The 23366-nt window shown below is 42.5% G+C and overlaps 1 protein-coding gene and 1 long non-coding RNA gene across 2 annotated transcripts; both read right to left on the minus strand.

Moving 5' to 3' along the window:
- Positions 1-436: 436 nt before the first annotated feature.
- Positions 437-13126, minus strand: LOC117354835 (histamine H3 receptor-like). The gene is made up of 4 exons (XM_033932806.1): positions 12859-13126; positions 9846-10012; positions 4652-5229; positions 437-467 (listed from the first exon to the last, which is right to left on the minus strand). Exons 1-4 carry the CDS (start codon positions 13124-13126, stop codon positions 437-439), a joined length of 1044 nt encoding a protein of 347 aa, XP_033788697.1.
- Positions 13127-18789: 5663 nt separating this feature from the next.
- LOC117355314 lies at positions 18790-19902 on the minus strand. Its single transcript, XR_004538338.1, has 2 exons — positions 19778-19902; positions 18790-19261 (listed from the first exon to the last, which is right to left on the minus strand). It is a non-coding gene; the product is annotated as an uncharacterized LOC117355314 (long non-coding RNA).
- Positions 19903-23366: the final 3464 nt, after the last annotated feature.

Here is a 23366-nt window from a genome sequence, read left to right on the forward strand (position 1 = left end):
ACCTGAGAGTCTTGTTCAACATGGCCATGGGCCAAGTGTTTCTTTCAGAGCCATGCAGACTGAAGCTCCAGAAGCAGATTTTGGAGCTACTACAGAAGCCAGCTCTCACAGCGTGGCATTATCTTCAGGTGCTGGGGTCTATGGTGGCAACAATAGAGGTAGTTTCATGGATCAGAGCGCACATGAGACCCTTCCAAGACTTCTTTCTCACTGGTACCCTCAGACGGACTTGCTACATCAGCTGCTCAGCTGGCTGCCTACAACGAAGAGCAGCCTGTGGTGGTAGCTGCAGACAGCTGACCTTTCTAGGGGCATGCCTCTTCGCATCTCCTCCTGGGAGATACTAACAACTGATGCCAGCCTTTACAGTTGGAAGGTTCATTGCAATAGATGCTCAGCAAAAGTGGTCCATAAATCGCCTAGAGCTCAGAACCATTCATCTAGCACTTCTGGCACTTGAAAAATATCTGTAAGGCAAGGCAGTAAAAATCTTTTCAGACAATGTAACAGCAGTAGCATATGTCAACATATGTCAATAGGCAAGGAGACACCAGAAGTGCCCAATTGCACCTAGAAGATCAGCTCTTCTTCCGGTGGACAAAAGCTCTCCTGCAGGCTCTCTCAACCGGGCATGTGGCAGGAGTGGAAAATGCGCAGGCTGACTTTCTCAGGTGGCAGTCTCTTGACCTGAAGGAATAGTCACTGTCTCCACAGGTGTTCGATGTCATAGTTCAGCGGTGGGGGCCGCCACAGATGGAACTGATGGCCTCAGCAGTGAACACCAAGACGCCTCACTTTTACAGCCCCAGATACGAGCTTGGAAGAGAAGGATTGGATGTGTTAGTCCCATCATGGCTGGAGAATGAGTTCTTGTACGTGTTTCCCCCATTCCCCATGATTGGTGAAATCATCCACAGGATTGTGATCCATCCCATATTGGTTGATCTGGTAGCACTCAATTGGCCTTGCAGACCATGGTATGCAGACCTAGTCTGTCTCCAGAGGGACTAAGGCCACAGACTGCTGGTCCAAGTGGATATTCTCACTCAAGACTGGTTCCTATAGAAAATCCAGAACACTTTGTGCTTATGACATGGCTCTTGAGTGGGCAGCCCTGACAATCAAGAGTTATTCAGATGTGGTCATTGCATTGCTCAGAGCTAAGAAGCCATCTACGATAGCAGCCTATGCCAAGGCCTGGAACTCTTTTCAGTGCTGGTGTACGGTGAAGGATATAGAGGGTGGCACGTCAATCGCACACAGGTCATTGGAGCGCCGACAATTGCACATCAACACCTGCACGTAGGGAAATTGCATGCCATCATTTCCAGTGCTTTTACGGCTTACTGGCTTACTGGTAGCGTTATGTGGGGGGGAACCCCCCACTATACTTATAAATGCTCGCGCTCCCGCTGGGGGTGTGTGGAGAGGGAACCCCCACTCCACTACACTGAAAACTCCCGAACAGCAAGAGAACCTAGGTTTTCAGTGTATTGGGGGTTCCCCTCCCAATCCCCCCCCCCCAACGGAAGCATGACTAGTTACAAGTGTACTGGGAGGGTTCCACCCCCCACCCCCTTAGAATGCTACCGGCAAACTGGAAATGGCAGCACGCAATTGTTCTCGCTTTAGTTACGGAACCATATAGAGCACTTGCAAGCTCCATTTTCGGTAGTCCTGGACTTTTTTGCAGGAAGGGCTTCAAAAGGATCTCTAAATTCTCTGAAAATGCAGATAGGAGGACTTTCTTTTTTCCTGTTTCCAAGCTCGGGGGGCAAGTGGCTCCTTGTCCCCTCACCCAGATGTTGCCTGGTTCATTAAAGGGGCTCTGTGGTTGTGCCCTCTGGTACCTTCCCCTTTCCCTTCCTGGAACCTTAACATTGTGTTATAGGGTCCATATAAGCCCTTAGAGGAGGTTGCTCTTTTGGATCTTACAGTTAAGAATGAGAATTTGTGGAGCGGAGCAACTATCATGGAGAAAAGCATGATAATTTTGATACTACTACTACTACTAATAATAATAACTTTATTTTTTCTATACCGCCATAATCTTGCGACATCTAGGCGGTACACAGTGAAGAGAGCTGTACAATCAGCGAATTACAGTGTACAAATAGGGAAAGATGTCACTGAGCAGTCAGTGATTATAGAGTACAGAATAGTAAGAATTATAATATTTGTATGTTACAATATAATATTAACATGTGACAGTGAAGGAGGCTGGATAGCCAACGAATTTCAGAGTACAGTTCGTGAGGAAATCACTGAACGTTCAGTGAATACAGGTACAATTAGAGAGACTACACAGTATCAACATGATGAGTATTAGGTTTAAAAAAGGAGGGAGTTGTCTAACTAGGTAATAAATCTATTGAACAGAGCGGTCTTAATTTCTTTCCGGAAAGCGCCGTAGGTCGATCTGGCTTTATCAATGAAGTTGCCTAACCAGGATTGCTGTCTACCAGCTTGAAACTTAAAAGTTCTGTCCAGAAAGGTCCTGTATTTGCAATCAGTGATCTTCGGATAGGAGTAAAATATGTGCTTTATAAGAAAATATAATAATGTGTTTTATAAAGTTTATAGCATAGCTGGCCTACCCAGTGAGGTGTTCCTAGTGTGGTGGTGGCAGCGTGTCAATGTGTTGAGAGGAAGAGGTGGTCTGGGAAATTCTGCTGAGCAAACTCCGGGCCCATTTCCACCCCCCAGTTAGTCCACTCCATTCAACTGGTTCACACACTAAGTGGGTCTTTGGGTGTTGTTTTGGAATTTCTTCCAGTGGTTTATCAGTATCTCCTTCTGGTCCAAGGAAGGAAACTTTGTTGTCCTTAGCATTGACCTACAGAATATGTTTGTAACAGCGCTGCTTGTGTGGCATTAGGCTATGTAGTGATCGAAAGAAAAAAACAGACCTTTGCACATTTTTGCATTATATGGTAGGTGTATGAGGAGATTCACATTTCCTGCACAGCTAAGTCCATGTGAAGTTACCTTGTGCTGTATTTGACATCTAGCAAGGTCTCTGTTTGAAAGGAAAGATCTAAACTTAAAAATGAAGTGGCCAGAAGTTATGGTAAAAGCAGATAGTGTAGCTGGTTTTAAGAAAGATTTGGACAAATTCCTGGAGGAAAAGTCCATAATCTGTTATTAAGACATGGGGGAAGTGTCTGCTTGCCCTGGATCGGTAGCATGGAATGTTGCTACTCTTTGGGTTTTGACCAGGTATTAGTGTCCAGGATTGGCTACCATGAGAATGGGCTACTGGGCATGATGGACCATTGGTCTGACCCAGTTAGGCTATTCTTATGTTATGTTCTCATCTGTAGGGGCCTTTGTTTTCACTTCTTATTTTAATGTATTTTTTTTCTGGGAACTTATCAGTGTTTTTTATAATGGGAACAAAAATGGAAGAGAATTAATGTGTGTGGGATGAGGGGGTAACTAATTTCTTCAGCTAAATAATTCAATCCACCTCAAACAGACATAGGAGAACTCGCACACCATTCACACACCCTCCAACCAAAAACGTCAAAAGAAAAAACTGTTCGACAACCTCCTAGCCATTCGAGCCGCAACACTCGACCCCCAACTCTACAACCTATTGACCTCGACCACAGACTGCAAAACCTTCAAAAAGAAATAAAAACCCTTCTATTCAAAAAACACATAAAACCGAACTAACACAATCAGAACTGTCCCAAGCATCACCTGCAACTACTCCATATGTACTTCTGATGTCATGACAATTCAGACATAATTTATGTTATGTTATGTTTGGAATATAAGAAAATTTTCACTGCCTGTTTCTATTCTGACCATTTTTTCCGTTTCATGGTCATTACAAAAAATATTTTTTTACATAGGGGGGGTGTCAAAAAATGATGGGCCCCGGATGCCACATACCCTAGGTACGCCACTGAGAGAGGATAAGCTCAGGAGTAATCTTAGAAAACATTTTTTTTACAGAAAAAGTGGTAAATGCATGGAATTGTTTCCCAGTAGAGAGGTGGAGAAAAAGACAGTGTCTGAATTCAAGAAAGCATGGGGCAGGCACGTGGAATCTCAGAACATAGTGGATGCTGTGGATGGGCAGACTAAATAGGCCTTTTGACCTGTATCTACCATCATGTTTCTAAGTTTCGTAACTATGCTACTGCAGGAAGATATACTTACATGGGTGGTATAGTCTTCCTAGCATGGTCAGTAACAGGAATTATATAGTATATTGTCTAAGCAGTAATATTGCTTTTTAAAAAAAGTTTTTTTTTAATGATAAAATAATTTCTAAATAATATACTAGTTCATCTCCCTTTCCATGCTGAAAACATGTGCAAAATGTAAAAAAAAAAAAATCAGTCACTTTGCCTACGGAACTATCATATTGGGTCTACGGAACTATCAAATTCAAAAGTGTGATTAGAAGCATAGAATTGTTCTTGTATAGGATAGAATCTTTAGGAATGCTTTCTTAATTTTCTTATGGCATAAAGGATATAAAACAGGATTAATGGAGGAATTTATCCATAAGAGCCACAATGTAATATCATACCAGTATGGTTCTAAGCAAAACCCTTGGCAAAATCCACGGATACTCTTAAGGAGTGTGTATGGTGCCCAGCAAATACCATATATGCACACAAGAATTGTAAGATACCTTGCGATTTTATTATCTCTTTTTAATTTTACATATTGCATGGTATTCAAAGGCACATCCGCACTCTTTTTTCTAATATTTGGAGAGTTGTTTGTTTCTGTTTTGGCTAAGTCATTCAACCTTCTTCCCACCACAACTGAATTAGAAGAATGAGATATTGCGGATACAAACACTTGTCCTTCAGCTGTAAAGCAAGAAATGTGGGCATCATTGTTTCTGCTCTCATCCTTTTCTTTTCCACAGGCAGCAGGGATGCTTTCATTTGTAGTAACACTTTGCTGGCTCTTCAATCTGTTTTTGTTTCGCTTTCTGATATTTGAATAGATGCGTAGATTGAAATAGAGAACACAAAGGAACGGAGAATAGAAATCAAGAATGGACGTTGTGAGCAAGAAATTCCAGGCATTGTCAAATTCATAGGTACATACACCCTCGGGAACTCTACTCTCTCCTACAAAACCCTCCCAAAATTCAATTGCTGGCCCATAGAGAAGGTAGGAGAGGATCCACAAAACCGCTATTCTTAAAAGGGTATAACATGACGCTTTCTTTGTTCCTTGTTGCATCCTGTAGGTGACCTAAAAGAGAACAGTGATGAGATTATTAATGAGGGCTGTCACATTCATACTTCAAAGCTCCTTCAGTGCCTTTAATAAGTACTGAATATTAAATGCACAAAAGGAAACAACACAGAATTAACTCACAGTCAGCATTCCCTCTAAACTGTTCAGGACACAGCCTGTGCTCCTGCCCATCAGTGTGCTACGGTAATTTTCTGGTTTCCATCAATCAGGTAAACGAGCAGGTTCTTCTGAACTTTGAGGAGACCTACCTACCTACCTACCCTGCAAGATTGCTGCAGCACACAACAGTAGGAACAAGGGAGAGAACATTGCGCACAATTACAGAAAATGAGAAACTGATTCATTCTATGTACTGTTAATCTCTAAAACAGTGTTTCTCAACTCGGTCCTGGAGTACCCCCTTGCCAGTCAAGTTTTCAAGATATCCACAATGAATCTGCATGAAAGACATGTACATATAATGGAGGCAGTGTATGCAAATCAAGTTTATGTACATTCAATGTGGAGATCCTGAAAACCTGACTGGCAAGGGGGTATTCCAGGACCAAGTTGAGAAACACTACTCTAAAATGTGGCAATTTGGAAAGGAAAACAAGTTGGAAAATGCACAGTTACAATGGGTCAAAATGGTGCATTTTACCTCCTTTTTTGACAGACTCGTACATGTTTGTGTAGAGGACTTGGTAGAAAAGATGTAGTAAATTGCATCTCTGTAGAGTGGCACATGGTGTTGTAGGGGTGATTCTTGACTAACACTTAAGGCCTCACACCTAAGGTTAGGCCTCACTCATGTCAAACAAGCCTGAATCATCTTTCCTCATGAACCATCGTTGCTGCCTGATGCATTCTGGATGTGTTTACAAGAACTGTGTGTTTCCAGTCAAGGACATCTGCCTTTTCATATATGCCCAGCTCCTGTGAACCTGGAGGAGTTATGAACTATGTTATGATCTGTGTTTCTGTGCTTATCATCTATGGCGCCTTCCAAGGCCTCTGCACAAGAAAAGACTATTCATTTTTGCTGTTCTACTTGGATTGGTCCTGGAGGGTCATCTGACACGACCTAAGGAGAAATATGTTTGTGGGGATTTAGACTATGTTTGGAAGTGAGGGAGCTTGGATCTAAACTTAGGTTTCTCTGGACCCTACACTGTAACAATAAGAACTGATAAAAGTTACCTCTTGTGACCTGCTCTCGGACGAGAGTGAAGACGCAGAACTGTCTTTTAAACAGATCTGGTTTCTATCACAAAAGGAACTCTAGCTAATATATATTACAGCTTTTTCCAATGACAAGTGGACTTTTCTGACCAGAAGACGTTCTATCATCTGCTACGCTGAGGAAACAGAAGAATTCCATCTCCCGGATCTGCTGAGGCATAATCTAAAGGGTGAGAAAAGGAATTATCTCTTCTTTCAGCTGGGCTAGATAGAATTGTATTGGTTACGGATAGGAATGTTAGGTCCCCTTGGTGATAAGCTATAATAGATTGCTGCTATTATAAGGACTTAGTATTGTAAGGAATTATACTTGTATGTAAGAATTAGTCATATTTACTAATTTACTTAGTGATTACTGCGTAATAATTGTGTGCTGAAATATATGTATGTATTCAGATATATTGTGAACAATAATTAGGTGGAGGAGCATAATCAAAAAAAACCATCTAAGTCCCTTTTTGGCCTAAGTCCTTAAACGTTCAAAGCAGAAGCAGGGAAAGTGTCTATAACCAAAACAAACGTCCTTGTTTTGATTATGGCCTGCCTCTGCTAAACGCCCAGATCACCACTACGTCTACAAGTACACCCCAACGACATCTACACTTTTTGCCCATAATGAACCAAAAAACTGCCTAAGCCCCAAACGTCCAAAAGAAGGGCTTTCAGGCGAAGGAGGAGCCAGTCCTTCGCCTAAAAGCTGGATTCTGTAACCGGTGTCTGTCAAAAACAAACACCAGTTACAGAATCCCCACACACACACACAACGATCCAGGCAGGAGGGTGCTCAAGCCCTCCTGCCACGTCGAACCGCAAATCCCCCCCCCCCCCCCCGACAACACCGGGGCAAGAGGGAGCCCAAGCCCCCTTGCCCCGTTGAACCGCGACCCCCCCCCCCCCCCGCCAACATCGGGGCAACAGGGAGCCCAAGCCCTCTTGTCCCGTGGCAGCCGCGGCACCCCCGACGATATTGGAGCAAGAGGGAGCCCAAGCCCTCTTGCCCTGGCAATCGTGCCTCCCCCCCGACTCGATATGGCCAGGAGGGAGCCCAAGCCCTCCTGGCCCCTGTGACCCCCCACCATCTAACACAACGGGCCAGGAGAGAGCCCAAGCTCTCCTGGCCCCGGCGACCCCCCCCCCCCCCCCCCCCAACGATACAATGGGCCAGGAGAGAGATCAACCTCTCCTGGCCCCGGCGACCCCCCCCCCCCCCACCTACATGAACGGGCCAGGAGGGAGCCCAAGCCCTCTTGGTCCCCCCACCCCCTACTACAATACAGGCAGGAGGGATCCCAGGCCCTCCTGCCCTCGACACAACCCCTCTCCCCCAACGACCACCCCCCCAGAACCCCCGATCGCCCCCCCCCACTGACCCGCGACCCCCCCCAGGCCGACCCCACGACCCCTCCACCCCCACCCCCCTTCCCTGTACCTTTAATGTTGGCCAAACGGACGGGTGCCAAGCCCGCCCTTCCGGCAGGCCAGCCGGGTCCAGAATGGGGCAGGATTGGCCCAGGCGGCAGAAACCCCACCCACATGTGGGGCCTGAGGCGCCTGGGCCAATTTAGGACACTTTTTAGACATTTGTTTTTTTTTATTATGAACCCCTTACTATTTACTGCTGGCTTGTGAATTATATTTTCATATCTATAATAAAATATTTCATATAGCATTGGTTTCTGTACTCGTATAAGTTGGCAAAAATCCAAATCCTTGGGAGCAGTTATGGGATATCCTAGAAATGAGATTTGCATGTGACTTGTTTATGTTGCATTAATTAGTTATACCCATAAATCTGCCTACAGTGTGAAGACCGGGCTGTATGTACTGTATATGTGTCTGTGTGGGAGGGGAGATTTGAGTGTGTCCACAGGATGGCTTAGGCTGTAAGAGTGAGGGTGTTTGTGTGGAGGGAATAAGTGAGAAAGAGAATTATGTGGGAAGGACATGCAGATTATGGGGGTGGGAGAGAGAATACGGGGAAATGAAAGCAAAAGATATAAGGTCCTTTTATCAAGCCACATAAGTGGGGTTAGCGTGTCGGACATTTCATCACGCGCTAAACACCGTGTCCAGCTAAAAAACTAACGCCTGCTCAATACATGCATTAGCGGCTAGCGCAGCAGGTGGTTTAACGCGCGGTATTACGCATGTTAAACCCCTATCGCAGCTTGATAAAAGGACCCCATAATGTGGCTGGTTTAGAAACATAGAAATAGACGTCAGATAAGGGCCACGGCCCATCAAGACTGCCCACCCCAATAACCCTCCCCTACCTTTCTCTGTGAAGAGATCCCACGTGATGATCCCATTTTGTCTTAAAATCAGGCACGCTGCTGGCCTCGATTACCTGTAGTGGAAGATTATTCCAGCGATCAACCACCCTTTCGGTGAAGAAGTATTTCCTGGTGTCACCGTGTAGTTTCCCGCCCCTGATTTTCCACGGATGCCCTCTTGTTGCCGTGGGGCCTTTGAAAAAGAAGATATCCTCTTCCATCTCGATACAGCCCGTGAGATATTTGAACGTCTCGATCATGTCTCCCCTCTCTCTTCGTTCCTCGAGTGAGTATAGGTACAATTTTTTCAGCCATTCCTCATACGGGAGATCCTTGAGTACCGAGACCATCCAGGTTGCCATTCGCTGGAATGACTCAAGTCTCAGCACATCTTTGCGGTAATACGGCCTCCAGAATTGTACACAGTATTCCAGATGGGGTCTCACCATGGATCTATACAATGGCATAATGACTTCGGGCTTACGGCTGACGAAACTCCTATGTATACAACCTATGATTTATCTAGCCTTAGATGAAGCTTTCTCCACTTGCTTGGCAGTCTTCATGTCCTCACTGATGATCACCCCTAAGTCACGTTCTGCTACAGTCCTCGCTAGGATCTCACCATTAAGTCTTGCATGGATTTTGGCTGCCAAGGTGCATGACTTTACATTTTTCGGTATTGAAACTTAGTTGCCAGGTCCTGGACCAGTGCTCCAGTAGGAGTAGGTCGTGCACCATACTGTCGGGCATTGAGTTTCGCTCTGGCACTGTGCTTTTGTCTGTTGTGTTCTTGCCTACTACATTGCATAGTTTGGCGTCATCGGCGAATAGCACTATTTTACCTCGAAGCCCCTCAGCCTAGTCACTTATGAAGATGTTGAATAGGATCGGGCCCAAGAAGTAGGTATGTGTGACTACAAGGGGGTGTATATGGGGGCTATGTGTGAGAGATGTGAAAGGAAACTGCTATAGGGTATGAAAAGAGGGTATGATTTGGAAGATACCGGTGAGGATGTGAAGAGAGTGAGAATGTATTGGAAATTGGAGTGTAAGTTTCCATTATGCTTACATAGGGATAAGCAGTGTTTAAAGTAATGAAAGTTATATACTTACAGCTTTAGTAACTGAGAAATATCGGTCATAACTGAGGAACAGAATGCTATAGACTGAAGCTAGGCATACAGTAGAATCCAAAGTGAGCCAAAATTTACAGACACCCCTTCCAATAGTCCATCTTCCAGTTAGTGTGTAAGGTATGTACCAAGGCACAGAGAAGGAACCTTTACAACAAATAAAATATGTTTTATTTTTGCAAACAAGAGCTCGTACATCAGCTGAAATATTAGAGCATAACAAGAATATGGTGTACTGCACTTTTGCGTGCTTTAGAATGTGCATGGAGTTAAATACTAACATGATGAAACCTTCATAGTGGGATCCTATCCTTCTGTGACCATTGATCTTAACATGACTTGAACTCAGAACCCAAATGCTTTATATTCCCAGCACTGGAAATATTAATACTAGTGAAGACTCATGAAAATCCCACCTTCTTTGCTTGTATAAAGCTTCTAGTGATTTAGGAATGACTCAGAAAATAGCAACCAGGTCTACATTAAAATGATAAGCCAGGACTCCAAAGGTTCACCCAAATGTGGACCATATTCAGAAAGGACTTTTTCCCATTCTGAGACTGCAGGGAAAAATCTTTATTGGAAAAAAAAGCCCAATTTCTGAGCAGTTCTAAGGCCTGAGAAAATCTCAAGAAACTGAAATAGTTGCATTCCAGAGGTTTTAGGAGAGAAACTCTAATGCAAAGGGTTCTAATAGTCCTGTCCCCTTACTGGTGAGGCGTAGCTCTACAGACCCATAGCCCTGTCAGAAAGAAGTTGATTTAGTTTTTCAGATGATTCACAATGGAAAATATCTATGATTTAGTGAATTCAGAGTCCAAAGTCATCTGGAAATCTGAAGATAGAAGGATTGAAGTAGCCATAAGCAGCTCTATGAAGGAATCTTTTACTGATTTCTAGTAAAAGGTAGTATTTCCCATCCTCCTTGTTCCAGTGGTGACTGCAAACCAATCTGCTGAGAAAAGTGGAGTGGTTCAAACTCCTGGATATGTGGGTTGTACTGTAGAGGAGGTTCTGTAACACAATAACTGTAAAAATAATTTCTTCTAAGTCTAGCTGAAGAAGAAAAATCACTGGCTTGAGAAGATTCTCATTCTAGTGCAAAGCTGACCTAGATTATCAAAGGAGAAGGAGGAACAAGTTTGGATTCAGATACCAACAAAGGAAGTCAATAGCCTTTAAGGTTTCTAAAAAGTATTCTAGTGGGAGTTTGAAATCCAGAGGAAAACCTTTGCTACTGATTGCTGATAAACTATATTTCTGTGAAAAGATCCATATTTTGTCAATGACATATTAGAGAATGACACAGGCACAAATTTGTTCCTGTCCCCACAGGAACTCAATTTTCCTGTCCCATTCCCACAAGTTTTGTTGCTGTCCCTGCCCCATTCCTGTAAACTCTGCTTTAACCGCACAAGTCTCGAACACTTATGATTTTAAAGTGTTTGAGGTTGTGCAGATGAGGACAGAGCTTGCAGGAATAGGGCATGGACAGGAAAATAATTCGCAAGGACAGAGAAAAATTTGTCCCCATGTTATTCTCTAATTAGCATTTTAGAAGAACCCCATTAAAGTTTTATTTTTCAAACAAACCAAAATCTGTGTCTCTTACTTTTTGGAGGTTGAGAAAATATCCAGAGGTCTAAGGACCCTGTGGTCAGTATTCCCACCTATCTGAAGAACCTAGGATTCCTAGGAGGTGCATCATGGTCCTTGCTATGTCCCTCTGTCAGAGCAGAGAATGAAGCAGGTTTTATACATACATAGGAATAGACATACAAGGGTGGTTTGAAAGCTGGGTATAAAAGCAAGTTAAACAAATTAGTCTCCATCGAGAGCTATACAAAATAGGGGTCTCATCTTATATTTGGGTCAGCGCACACCACCCCTCTCCCTGACTTGTTGCAGGACTCCATCGGTCTGAAGTATGACCTGATGGGCTGGGACAGGAAGGATCCCTCCCATCTCCTGTCCCGGCCAACTCTGACAATTTTTTAACCTCCCTCCCGCCTCCCTCCATGTACCTTTTTGAATCCCTGGTGGTCCAGCAGTGTACTGGGTAGGAGCGAGCTTTCCATGCTTCTGCGCCACACTGAGCCCCTCTGAATGGCTGCTGCAGGTTCTTGTGGTCCAGTGGTGTACCAGACAGGAGTGAGCTTTTTGCACTCCTGTCCAGCGCAAAGACATTCATTAAATGGCTGCCACCAGTTCTCGCAGGACTCGTGAGAACTGGTAGCAGTCATTCAGGGAGCGGCTCAGGGCTGAGCAGGAGCACAAAAAGTTTGATCATACCCGGTATACCACTGGGCCGTGAGAACTCGAGGCATCCATTCAGGGAGGGGCTTAGCATGAGGCAGGAGCACAGAACACTTGCTCCTGCCCGGTACACTGCTGGACCACCAGGGATTCAAAAAGGTACACGGGGGGAGGTGAGAGTGAGGTAAAAAAATTGTCAAACTCAGCCAGGACAGGAGACGGGAGGGATGCCTCCTGTCCCGGCCTACCACTAGACCACCAGGTCATATGGCAGGCTCAGTGGAGATTGGAGGCCTGCAGGACATTGGGAAAGAAAGGGGACAGTGTACAGGGAAGAGAGGTGGGACTGGGTGCAGAGCCTGGCAGGGAGCACCTGGCAGGACAGAGAGTGAGGGGGGCTGGGTGCAAATCCTGGTAGGGCAGGGCACATGAATATTTTTTTTAAAACCTTGGCTTATATTTGAGTCAACCTTTTTCCTCTTTTTTTGGGGGGAAGGGCACCTCAACTTTTATTTGGATCGTCTTATATTCGAGTATATACAATACATTGTTTAACATACTTTTATAGCAAATTTTTCAAACTACCTTCATATCTGTCATTGAATTCTACCTGCTATTTCAAATCATTATAAAACAAATCAACCATAAAGTCCAAAACAAAAGTAACATGCTTCAGTGAACGAATGGAAAAATAGACATTTACAGATATTTCTTAATGGTGAGCTGTAACAACTTACCAACAAGCAGATCACAGACAGCCAGATTTAAAAGAAAATAATAGCTGTGTTTTCTGAGATTCTTGTCAACTAGAAATGCCAGAATAACAAGCATATTTCCAAGTACTGTAGCTAATCCCACCAGAGACATCAGCACAGTAAGAACTATTACAGTGCCAAACGAGTATCTGGAAATAATGCCTTCAATGAGGAGTGAATCTGTGTCTTCTGTATCAGAGAGTGAAGCGTTTCCAAGGAGCATTGATATGGCACTGATATTAAGGTACATATTAGTACTGGTCATTTGCCTGACCCTGTTGTTTCTAAAATGTGTACGGTGAGAACTCTGCAGTACTATGTGCTGCTCTTCTTGTGAAACAACTCTATTTAATAGATAGTAATAGGGGTGCCCAGGGAATTTATGCAACCCTGTAAGGCTGAAGTGCAGAGTGATGATATTCCCATTTGACAATGTTTTTACTTCAGTTTTCTTTCTGTGTATCTCAACTTCCCATGTTAAAAAGAATAATTATAATTGTGTCTTCAAATTATTGAAATTGCACTATATTTTCCTTCAGCAAATGCATGTTACAAAATTTTTTTAGATAGGACCTTAGCATTCCAAGCAGGATTAATGAATTTACGTTTGAATCTTCTTGTTTCTCCATTTCTATCAATTTCGAAAAGATCTTAAAACCTACTTATTTAAACAATATCATATAAATTATTGATTTTTATATTATCATGAAGTTATAATGTACTTTTAATCTTTTTATCTATACTTATTTTAGTTTATATTGTGGGGTTTTTATTCATTAGTTTTAATGCTTGTATTAGTTACTTAGAATTTTATTATGTATGATGTTATTATTATATTGTATGCTGAGTACCTATTGTGTAAACTGCTATGAACTGCTGGTTAGGCGGTATATAAAAATAAATTATTATTATTATATTTTAGAGAGAAATTAATGCGAGCAAAACTATTTTAGCAATATTCACTGGAGCTAAACATACGTTATCAATGAATTCCATTGATGTTAATAACCTTGAACAGTGGCGTAGCAAGTGTGGTGGTACCCCCCTCCCCAGCCCTCTTCTCTGCTCCCCACCCCTACACGCTCCTTCCCTGCCTTCCCCTCCCCCCTGTCACACTTGCATGCTGCTTCCCTTCCCCCATATCTCTGGAATATTTCTGGTGCAAGCAGCAACCCCCAACCTGCTGTCTGTGCTCTTAACTGTATGGCCAGGGCCTTCTTATCCATTTGCTGCTTTTCTCTCCTTCTTCACTTTCTGCCCTACATCCATCTTTCAAAATAGAACAAAACACAAAAGACCCCACCCCCCCTCTCATCAATACTGGGCAAGTTTCTCAAATAATAACATCATGTAACATTTAAAGGCTTTTAAATATTTAAATGTGCTCATAAGCTCTTCAGCAAGGCGCCACAGCAGCGGTACAATGTTGCTGAAAAGGTGCTTGAATTTTAATCATAACACATTGCATGGAGCAAGGATTCTCGCTTCTACTGGAGTGGCAATGTTATGGCTCTACAAAAGCTGTTTAACAGTAGACCACTTATCTGAAAAGGTCAGTTCACGGCTCTAACACAGTCTGTGTTTCGCTATGCTACATCAGGAAGCCGGAAGGATAAGTTTTTTATATTGATTTTATTTGCAGTGTGCAGTGCCTGAATCCTTTGATCTACACACTTGAGAACACACTGAATTGTTACAGTACAAGTGGGTTGTGCAGTCCCTCATAGAATCAGTCTATTCTCAGTCTACAGCTGGTAGAGTGGTAATCCTGTGCATTCTTCTAAATTTAGACCTTAGCAGAGTCTATTGGAAAGGTTAGGCAGTGGCCTTTTTTTGTCTATCCCTATTTCTGGTCCAACTGAGCTGGGGGTCCTGCGGGAACATTACCACCTTGGGGGTATCACACTCAGTCGAGTCCCTCCCCTCACCTTCCCATTTATTCAATTGTACACCTTGCCATAGTCAGGCAAAGACTACAGTTTTGGGTGCCTGTGGGGTCTGCTCCTTTTAACTTTAAAAACCCCCAGTCCTGAGGCAGTGCTTTCTCTCTGTGCCGGTTCCATTCAGCTGCTGGTTTCATTATGCCTGCCTCGTGCTTAATATGAGCACTTCTCTCAAGCAGATGAAGTGTGGAGTATGTACCTGCCAAGGAATTAATGCGTTCGGCCTTTGTTGTTTTTGCTTGTGGCTGGAAGGGGAACCCTCGTTAGCTTCAGAGCTGGCCGGCTCAAGGATTTCCCCCAACAGCCAAGATGGGTGCATCAGCAGTGGGCAGGCCCATGGTTCCCTAACCACCGACAATGCTGGGAATTCTCCAGCCATCAAGGCTCCTGGCCGGGGGGGCTGGGGAGAGAGGAGACCAGGTTTCCCTTACCACCAAAGGTACATTGGGCTTTTCTGGGGATTCCTTTACTGCGGCTTTGTTTTCTCAGGCCTCAGGGTTGCTTTTTTTGGTGGGAAACCACCATTTTGGCTGAGTCTTCTCAGGAGCTCCCACCAAGATTGGAAGGGCAGGAACAGGTCTTGCAGGCCGCTTCCTCTGCTGGAGAGTGTGATTCTGTCCTGCCCATGGTATTTCCCCCCGGATTTTGTTCTCAACATGTACAAAGCATATTGCATGCACATGGCTGGTGGCCCTGTCCCCTCCAGTGGCTTCGGCCTCATCTGGAAGGATCTTCTTTGTTGGTGCCTGTGACTCCTCCGCCTAAGTGTTTTGTGGGAGGACAATGTGATCCTAGAATATGTTTTGTTTCCTGGTAAGGACCTGGGTCTCTCTGGGGTCCTGAAGGACCCTTGGGGGGAGGAGAGGGGACAATGTGGGTGTCTGAGCTGCCCGCAGGAGAGGATTCATCTATAGGGCGCATTTTTCTCCGGATAGTTTCTACACTTTTTTGATCTCGCTGTTTATTGACATCTTAGGCTTATGTGCACATATGGTGCCTCTATGGAGCCTTGTTTTCCAATTTTGATTTTTTTAATTTATTCATTCAGTTTTCAATACCGTTCTCCCAGGAGAGCTCAGAACGGTTTACATGAGTTTATTCAGGTACTCAAGCATTTTTCCCTGTCTGTCCTGGAGAGCTCACAATCTATCTAATGTACCTGGGGTAATTGGGGGATTAAGTGACTTGCCTAAGGTCACAAGGAGCAGCATGGGTTTGAACCCACAACCTCAGGGTGCTGAGGCTGTAGCTATAACCACTGTGCCACACACTTAGGTGGTCATTCCCTTGCGTGTGTCTCTGCCACACATCTTGGAGTTTGGCAGGATGGCCTGGAGTGTGGCCTTCCTTGGTCCTCCCTGAGGGTTCAAGTGGCAGCCTTGTCTTCTTTTAAAAATTACAAGGGGCATATGGTTAGATGTATATCTGGCACCCTTTATTGAAGGTCACAGAATACTAGGATTAGGGGGCATTTAAAACAAACCAGAGAAAATATTTCTTCACACAACATGTAAATAAACTCTGTAATTCATTGTCAGAGAGTGTGGTGAAATCAGTTAGCTTAGCAGGGTTTTAAAAAGGTTTGGATAAATTCCTTAAGGGAAGTCCATAGGTCATTATTGAGATGGCTTGGGGGAATCCACTGCTTATTCCTAGGATAACCAGCATAAAATCTGTTTTACTACTTGGGATCTAGCTAGGTACCGGTACTTGGGACCTGGGTTTATAAGGATATAGTGTACAATAATCTACTGCTATTTCTCTGCTCTTGAGCACAATAATTCCAACCATCAACAACTTCACATTAACTTTATTATCCATGGTCCTGGAAGAATGGCTTGAGTTCCGAGCATTAATTACCCACTAATTATTGTATTCTAAAGAGGATTAATTAAACAACTCATGCATTATCCAGCGTGTGACTTGGACAACTTGAGTATGTGATATCTCATTTAGTTTAGACAGTTTAGACATTTATCTCTCTCCAAGGATTCTGTAATTGGAAAATTAGCAGGCAACTGAGTTCAAAGTGATTTTTTTTTCCATTGTTATTTTTCTTTTACTTTCAGTCATACATGAGCCGTTGTCCTTGTATTATATTTCAAAGTCTGTGATTCAATTGGAATGGAGGGGTGCCTTAGTAGCTAACAAAATGGTTTTTTCAACCAGGATTCAAATCCTGCTTCCGCACTGACACTTTGTGACCTTAGACAACTCATTTCACCCTTTATTGCCTCAGATACAATTAAATTGTAAACTAATAGAGGTAGGGAAATAAATCTCTGTACCCAAAGACACTATATACATGGCCTTGAGTTAAAATTTCAATAAAGCATATATGAAATCCAAGTTAATCACAATTATTTTTTATTTCAATTTTTACTATGATTCAGGACTTTGCAAGCTGCGGTACTTGACAAATATACAGTAACAAATGTATAGGTGAGGAAGCCTTAACTGAACGTATGTTTCAAGTCAAGGGCTTTCTATTCCACCACATCATGCATTCTGAGTAGATTATGATAAAACATTTGAACATAAGAATTGTCATACTGGGACAGGCCGAAGGTCCATCAAGTCCAGCATATTATTTACCACAGTGGCCAACCCAGGTCCTAAGTACCTAGCAAGATCCCAAGGTGTAAAACAGATTTTGTGCTGCTTATCCTAAGAACATAAGAATAGCCTTACCGGGTCAGACCAATGGTCCATCAAACCCAGTAGCCAATTCTCAGGTTCTAACTGATTTCACTACCTTCTCCAGCAATGAATTCCAGATTTTAATTACACTTAAGTGAAGAAATATTTTTTCTAGTTTGTTTTAAATGTACTACTTAGTAGCTTCATCGCATGCCTCCTAGTTTTAGTTAATAAATCCCCTAAAGTAGACCCTAGCATTTGGTAACTATGATTGGATTATTTTCCCAATGTGCATCACTTTGCATTTGTCCACATTAAATTTCATCTGCCATTTATAAATATATTAAATAGCACCGGTCCCAGTACACATCTCCCTCTGTGATAGGGGATTAACAGAGCCGTGAATAACGTGGTGGGAGATCTGGCCTGTTCCTGAAGAAGAGGCAAAACATGGTGAAGAAAGTGCTGGGAATCAGTGATTTTCTCTATAAACACTCTGTAAAGCGATTTTTCTCTATGCAAGCTGATGTAATTTGGGGGGAGGAGCTAGCAAGCTAAAAACCGCAAATAATCAAAACCGTGATTGCTGAAACCGCAAATATGGAGGGAGAAGTGTACAGATTCCTATGGCACTCCACTATTCACCCTCCTCCACTGAGGAAAATGGCCACAGTATGAAAGGTTTTTCTAGGATCAATGAAAGACAATGGAACCTATAAATCACAGACACTTAAAGAGATTGTGCCTGTGTAAGCTGCTGAGATCAATTTTAGCAAGAGAAAAAGGGTTATCCTAGATATGAGAGACCTTTCCATGAGGGTTTAAAATATTACATGTACATTGGAGATATACAAATAAAACACCATTTTAAAGCACTGCTAATGTGGGTGGCCATGATAAAAATGTGAATCACTTTCATTTTGTTTTGAATGTATTGTAGTGTTGGCACTGTGTAAATACATCTGTTTTAGTCACCCCCGTTAGTGACCCCCTGATGAAGTCATATGGAATGTTGAAACCGGTCCCATCAAGGAGTGCTTTGCTTTAAGGAGTGCCTTATTAATTCAGATAAATGTGGTTTTCTATTTATGAGCATTAATTGAAGAAACATTTGTCAGTAAAAAACTGTTTTGAAGATGTATTGAAAAATTAAATGTGCACACTTTGAATTGTTAAAGATATATACTGCCCTTCCAGCAAAATCAAATCAAAGCTATAAGAATAAACATAACACATATTACAAATAAACTTAAAAAAAATAATAATCAAAGTACCATATAATTAACATACCACAGCCTGGACTGCATGAATCTAATCATGAACACAAGAATGCTAGTGTGAAAATGTGGGGGTTTTAATAATTTCTCATACAAAACTTTGAGTCTGGACTTATTAAAGTAGGTTTTCATGACAAATGATACCTCATTTATAAATAAATGGGGCAAGAAATTATCCTCTTTCAAGAAGATAGTTGACAAAACCAGCAAGTGAAACCATCCATCAGAATGGCCAAGCTGGCAATAGTGAAACACAAAATAAAACCAAATCACAGTTTTCATAAAAATAAAAAAAAATACTTTTCAAACAAGAATATTCAGCTAGGACAGTTCCTTTAAAGATTTGCAACGCATTATCCACTTCAGATGAAAAACTTCACTACTGGGTTTTAGCTGCTTGTAACTGCTTGCGCTGCAGGTGGTCTCTGAGGTTTACTCAGGCACTGTGATGGCTTCATATAGGTAAGTACTTCAAAAAGAAAGTTGTCCCTTTTCCTTCTTGTTGAAGAGGTGAATGTGGTCTGGCTTACACAAGTGAGAGAAAAGTTTACACATTAGCATTCAAGTACAAAAACAAATAACTGTCAATCTTCTTGGTCTGACTTTATGACTCTCAAAACTTCTCCCCAGACCCACATTCACAATAGCTCACACCTGGCTAAGATTACTGCCAACCTGAGCAGTAGGTACAACACCCCCTCCTCCTCTAAAAGAAAAACCTCACAGCCAGAAAATGCAGTAAAAGAAAAAACTCAAAACACTGACAAGCAGAGCAACCTCAATCTTCTGCCATTCCCTCAGGTTTCTTCAGTGTTAATTCTTAGTCCTTTTTTTAGGGGAAAAGAAGAAAAAACAAAACTCCCCAAAAACCAGCTTCTTTGCTTCCTCCTACAGAAGCTTATGCTTCTCAGCCCAGCTCAAACAAACAGGCAAAGAAAAAGAAAAAACCCCATACAGTTCAGAGATTTAAATTTTTCACGGACCCACATCCGAAAATTCTGGCCTCCTCTGACACACAGGTCCTATCCATTGCTTCCCAACCTGGTATTTCCCTGGAGGTTTGAAGTAAAGCCATTCCTTCCTCAAACATTTCCACTTGTTGGCCCAACCAACCATGGCTCAGCAGGGCACTGCTCTGCTCCCTTGGCTCCAGCTTCCACTTGCTCCTCCCCCCACCCCTTGCTGTTTCAAGCCCTGCACTTTATGCTTGGGATAGCCATGCCCGCAGCACCTTCCTGGGGACCGCCTTAAATTAACAGGCTTCTCTTTAAAAGCAGTAAACCTTGTTGGCTCAGAAATAAACCCTTCCTATGGTGTACTTTGTGTGTGGCTACGCGACCAGTCCCTGTCCTGTTCTGCCTTACTGTCTGGGGTGTAGCCAGCTGACTCCTGACTATGGCTACTGGCCTTGTCAGCTCTTCTGGTAAGGGAATGTAAGTTCTTGATGCTGTATTCTCTTGGGAGTAAGCCAGCACTGGTGCTGGCTGGGTTGGTCACAATGCACATACATGAAGGAGAGGAACAGGGGGGAGGGGCAGAAAGGAGGAGGGTTGCATGCCCTTAGGAAGACTTCTGCCTCTCTCTTTCTCTCTTTATATCTCTCTCTATTTCTCATTCTCTTTCTCTTCCTTTATATTTCTCTCTCTTTCTCTTATCCCTCCTGCTTCTCTGTCTTCTTCTATTCCTTTTATAAGCAGTTCCAGATACTCTGGATCCTTCTCATTAATCTAGTTTTATTCAAATGATTGTAGATACGAATATTTGATACATGATTTTTATTATGATCTATATGTTTGAACTGCTTTCTGTTTATAATTCCTATAATATTCAATAAAATCATTGAACTAAAAAAAAAAAAAAAAAAGGAAGACCACACACCCCCAACACCTTTCTTACTATGCCACTTTCTGTGCACCATACAGTATATGAATTCAAATAAGAACCAACTTAATACAAGCTCTTCAGCTGCTCAGTATTGGTCAAGCTTCTCATGGTATTATGATGTATTAATATTTTGCTATTGAGATCTTTGTATTATTTCCTGTACAGCAGATAAGTGGCATATAGCCTAATAAGTTACAGAATTTTTTCTTTTTCTCACAATTACATCTTTATACATTTGTATATTTATGTTCCAGTTCTTTTACAAACACAGAATCATGGGGGAGCATTATTATCTTTTGAATTTATAGTTTTTCAGCAGGCATGTGAAAAGGATTTTTTGTATGTGGAATCATGCTTTCCCCATCTCAATTGAGGGTATTCTGAATTGTTTGCAACACACCTGGAATGAATTTGGAAAACCTTTAATGCACATTCTAGGTATTCCTAGACTTAGCCTACTTTCACATCACAGGTTTTGGATCTCTTTATATGATTTTATATCCAAGATGGACATTAGGATATAGACTTTGGCTCCTTTTACTAAGGTTTGTTAGGGCCTTAACATGCGGAATACCGTGCGCTAAATTGCTGCGCGTGCTAGACCTTAACGCCAGCATTGAGCTGGCGTTATTCTAGAAGTTTACTGCACGGTTTAGCGCACGGTAATTTTGTGTGTGCGCTAAAAACACTAGTGCACCTTAGTAAAAGGAGCCCTTTGTTTTTAGTTTTTATTATTTGTACAATAAAGTAACTGGTTGAATATCCAACATCTCATTTGTACTTTCATTCTAGAGAAGGGGTGTCCAACCTGAGGGCCGCATGCGGCCCCATGAAGTATTTTGTGCGGCCCCGGTCATGCAGTGTTTTCCTTTGCTGCCCCCGGGTGTTTACCATCTTGCCGGCTCCCTCTTGTGTCTTGCTGCAGCGTTTGAAAGTTTGTGCGGCCCCAGAAACTTTTTTTTCGGCCAATGCAGCCCAGTGAAGCCAAAAGGTTGGACATCCCTGTTCTAGAGTGAAAACAACATCATTCTGATATTTGTTCACAGTTTGTTAATAACAACCATTATGCATAGTCATCACTGTATGTCAAATTGCTGGGTTTTTGAGAGATGAGCAGCTACAAACTTGCTAACACTTCTGATCTTTTAGCATTAGATATCCCATTCACAGATGTCACAGATACAATTGGGGTTTTTTAAGAGAGCTAGTTAAGTCATAAAATATCATTCAGAATACTTCCAAGGCCAGCTGGGACTGCCAGGTAAAGGTATGTGTCTAGCCATTAATCAGTGGTGACACCTAGTGGTCAGACTGAAGGTCTGCGTTAACTTGGTTCTGGAGGGTGCTGCAGTGTATGTTGCCCCTGACCAAGGACTATTATGGCTTGTGGCCTGAGTCTGATGGGGTATATACAAATAGGAGGAAAATACAGGTAGTTGTAAACAAAAGCTCATGTCATCCTAACACAATAGTGGTTGGATTTTATTTGTGCTGGAAGATCAGAGAGGCCAAACTGCTTTATGAAAATGGCATAGGGCTAAAAGCGCACCACCTAATTGAGCTCTGTAAAGCTCATTCTTAACTGGATCTAGCAGGGTTCTGTGCATATGTGTGGTAATTCTATTACATGGGCGCCTACATTTAGGCAACATAGACATGCAGGAACCATTAGACTGTCAACATGTAGGTGTAACTATACACATATTTTTGATAGCATATAGTTCTTGTAGGTGGGTGTACAGCTATGCCAGCTTTGTCTGATGCAAGTGCTTGTGCGTGCATGAATATATTTGTACTGATATTCTATAAAGGAGCATCTAGATAAGCACATACTGTATAGTCATAATCCCAAAACAGTACTTGATCTTCTCATAAGAATATGTACCCTCTTCCCACCCCCCACCCTTTTTTTTTTTTTTATTAAACTGTGATAGTGGTTATTAGCGCAGGGAACGGCAGTGAATGCTCCTCACTGCTCCCGAAACTCTATGAGCGTTGGGAGCAGCGTGCAGCATTCAGTGCAGCTCCCAACGCTAATAACCACTATCACGGTCTATTAAAAGGGGGGTTAGTGAAAAGTGTTGTTTCCCTGTAAATCTGAAGTGGTGTCATGTACAGACATCACTATGAGAACCTAGCTCACTTCATCTGCCTTTTGGTTTTTTCAGATATGCGTCTTTAAGCTCTTTTATTTATTTATTTATTTATTTCACTTTTATATCCTGTCCTATCCAGGAGCTCAGAACGGGTCACAGTAGTACATTCATAGTGTTTGGGGTGTAAGGGTAGTGGTACATTCTATATTATAGGGAAGAAACAATACAATCATAATGTTTTAGAGCAGTGGTCTCAAACTCGTGGCATGGGGGTCACAGGCGGCCCACCAGGTACTATTTTGAGGCCCTCGGTATGTTTATCATAATCATAAAGTAAAATAAAACAGTTTCTTGATCATATGTCTCTTTAGTTATAAATTACAATATTATTATTAAGACTTAGCCAAAAGGAAAGATTTATAAAGAGTTTTACCTCATGCAAAATTGTCATTTCTTTAATAAGACATTAACTATTTTTTTCTGAGGCCTTCCAAGTATCTAGAAAACCAAAATGTGGCCTTGCAAAGGGTTTGAGTTTGAGACCATTGTTTTAGAGGTACATGGTTAAGAGAAGTAAGTAAGAGAAGTCTCCAATGAATTGATTGACCCCTGGTGCAGGTGTTTGATGCTGAAACACTTCCTGTGTTGAG

This window comes from Geotrypetes seraphini, chromosome 2, assembly GCF_902459505.1.
Source record: "Geotrypetes seraphini chromosome 2, aGeoSer1.1, whole genome shotgun sequence".
Classification (NCBI taxonomy): Eukaryota; Metazoa; Chordata; class Amphibia; order Gymnophiona; family Dermophiidae; genus Geotrypetes; species Geotrypetes seraphini.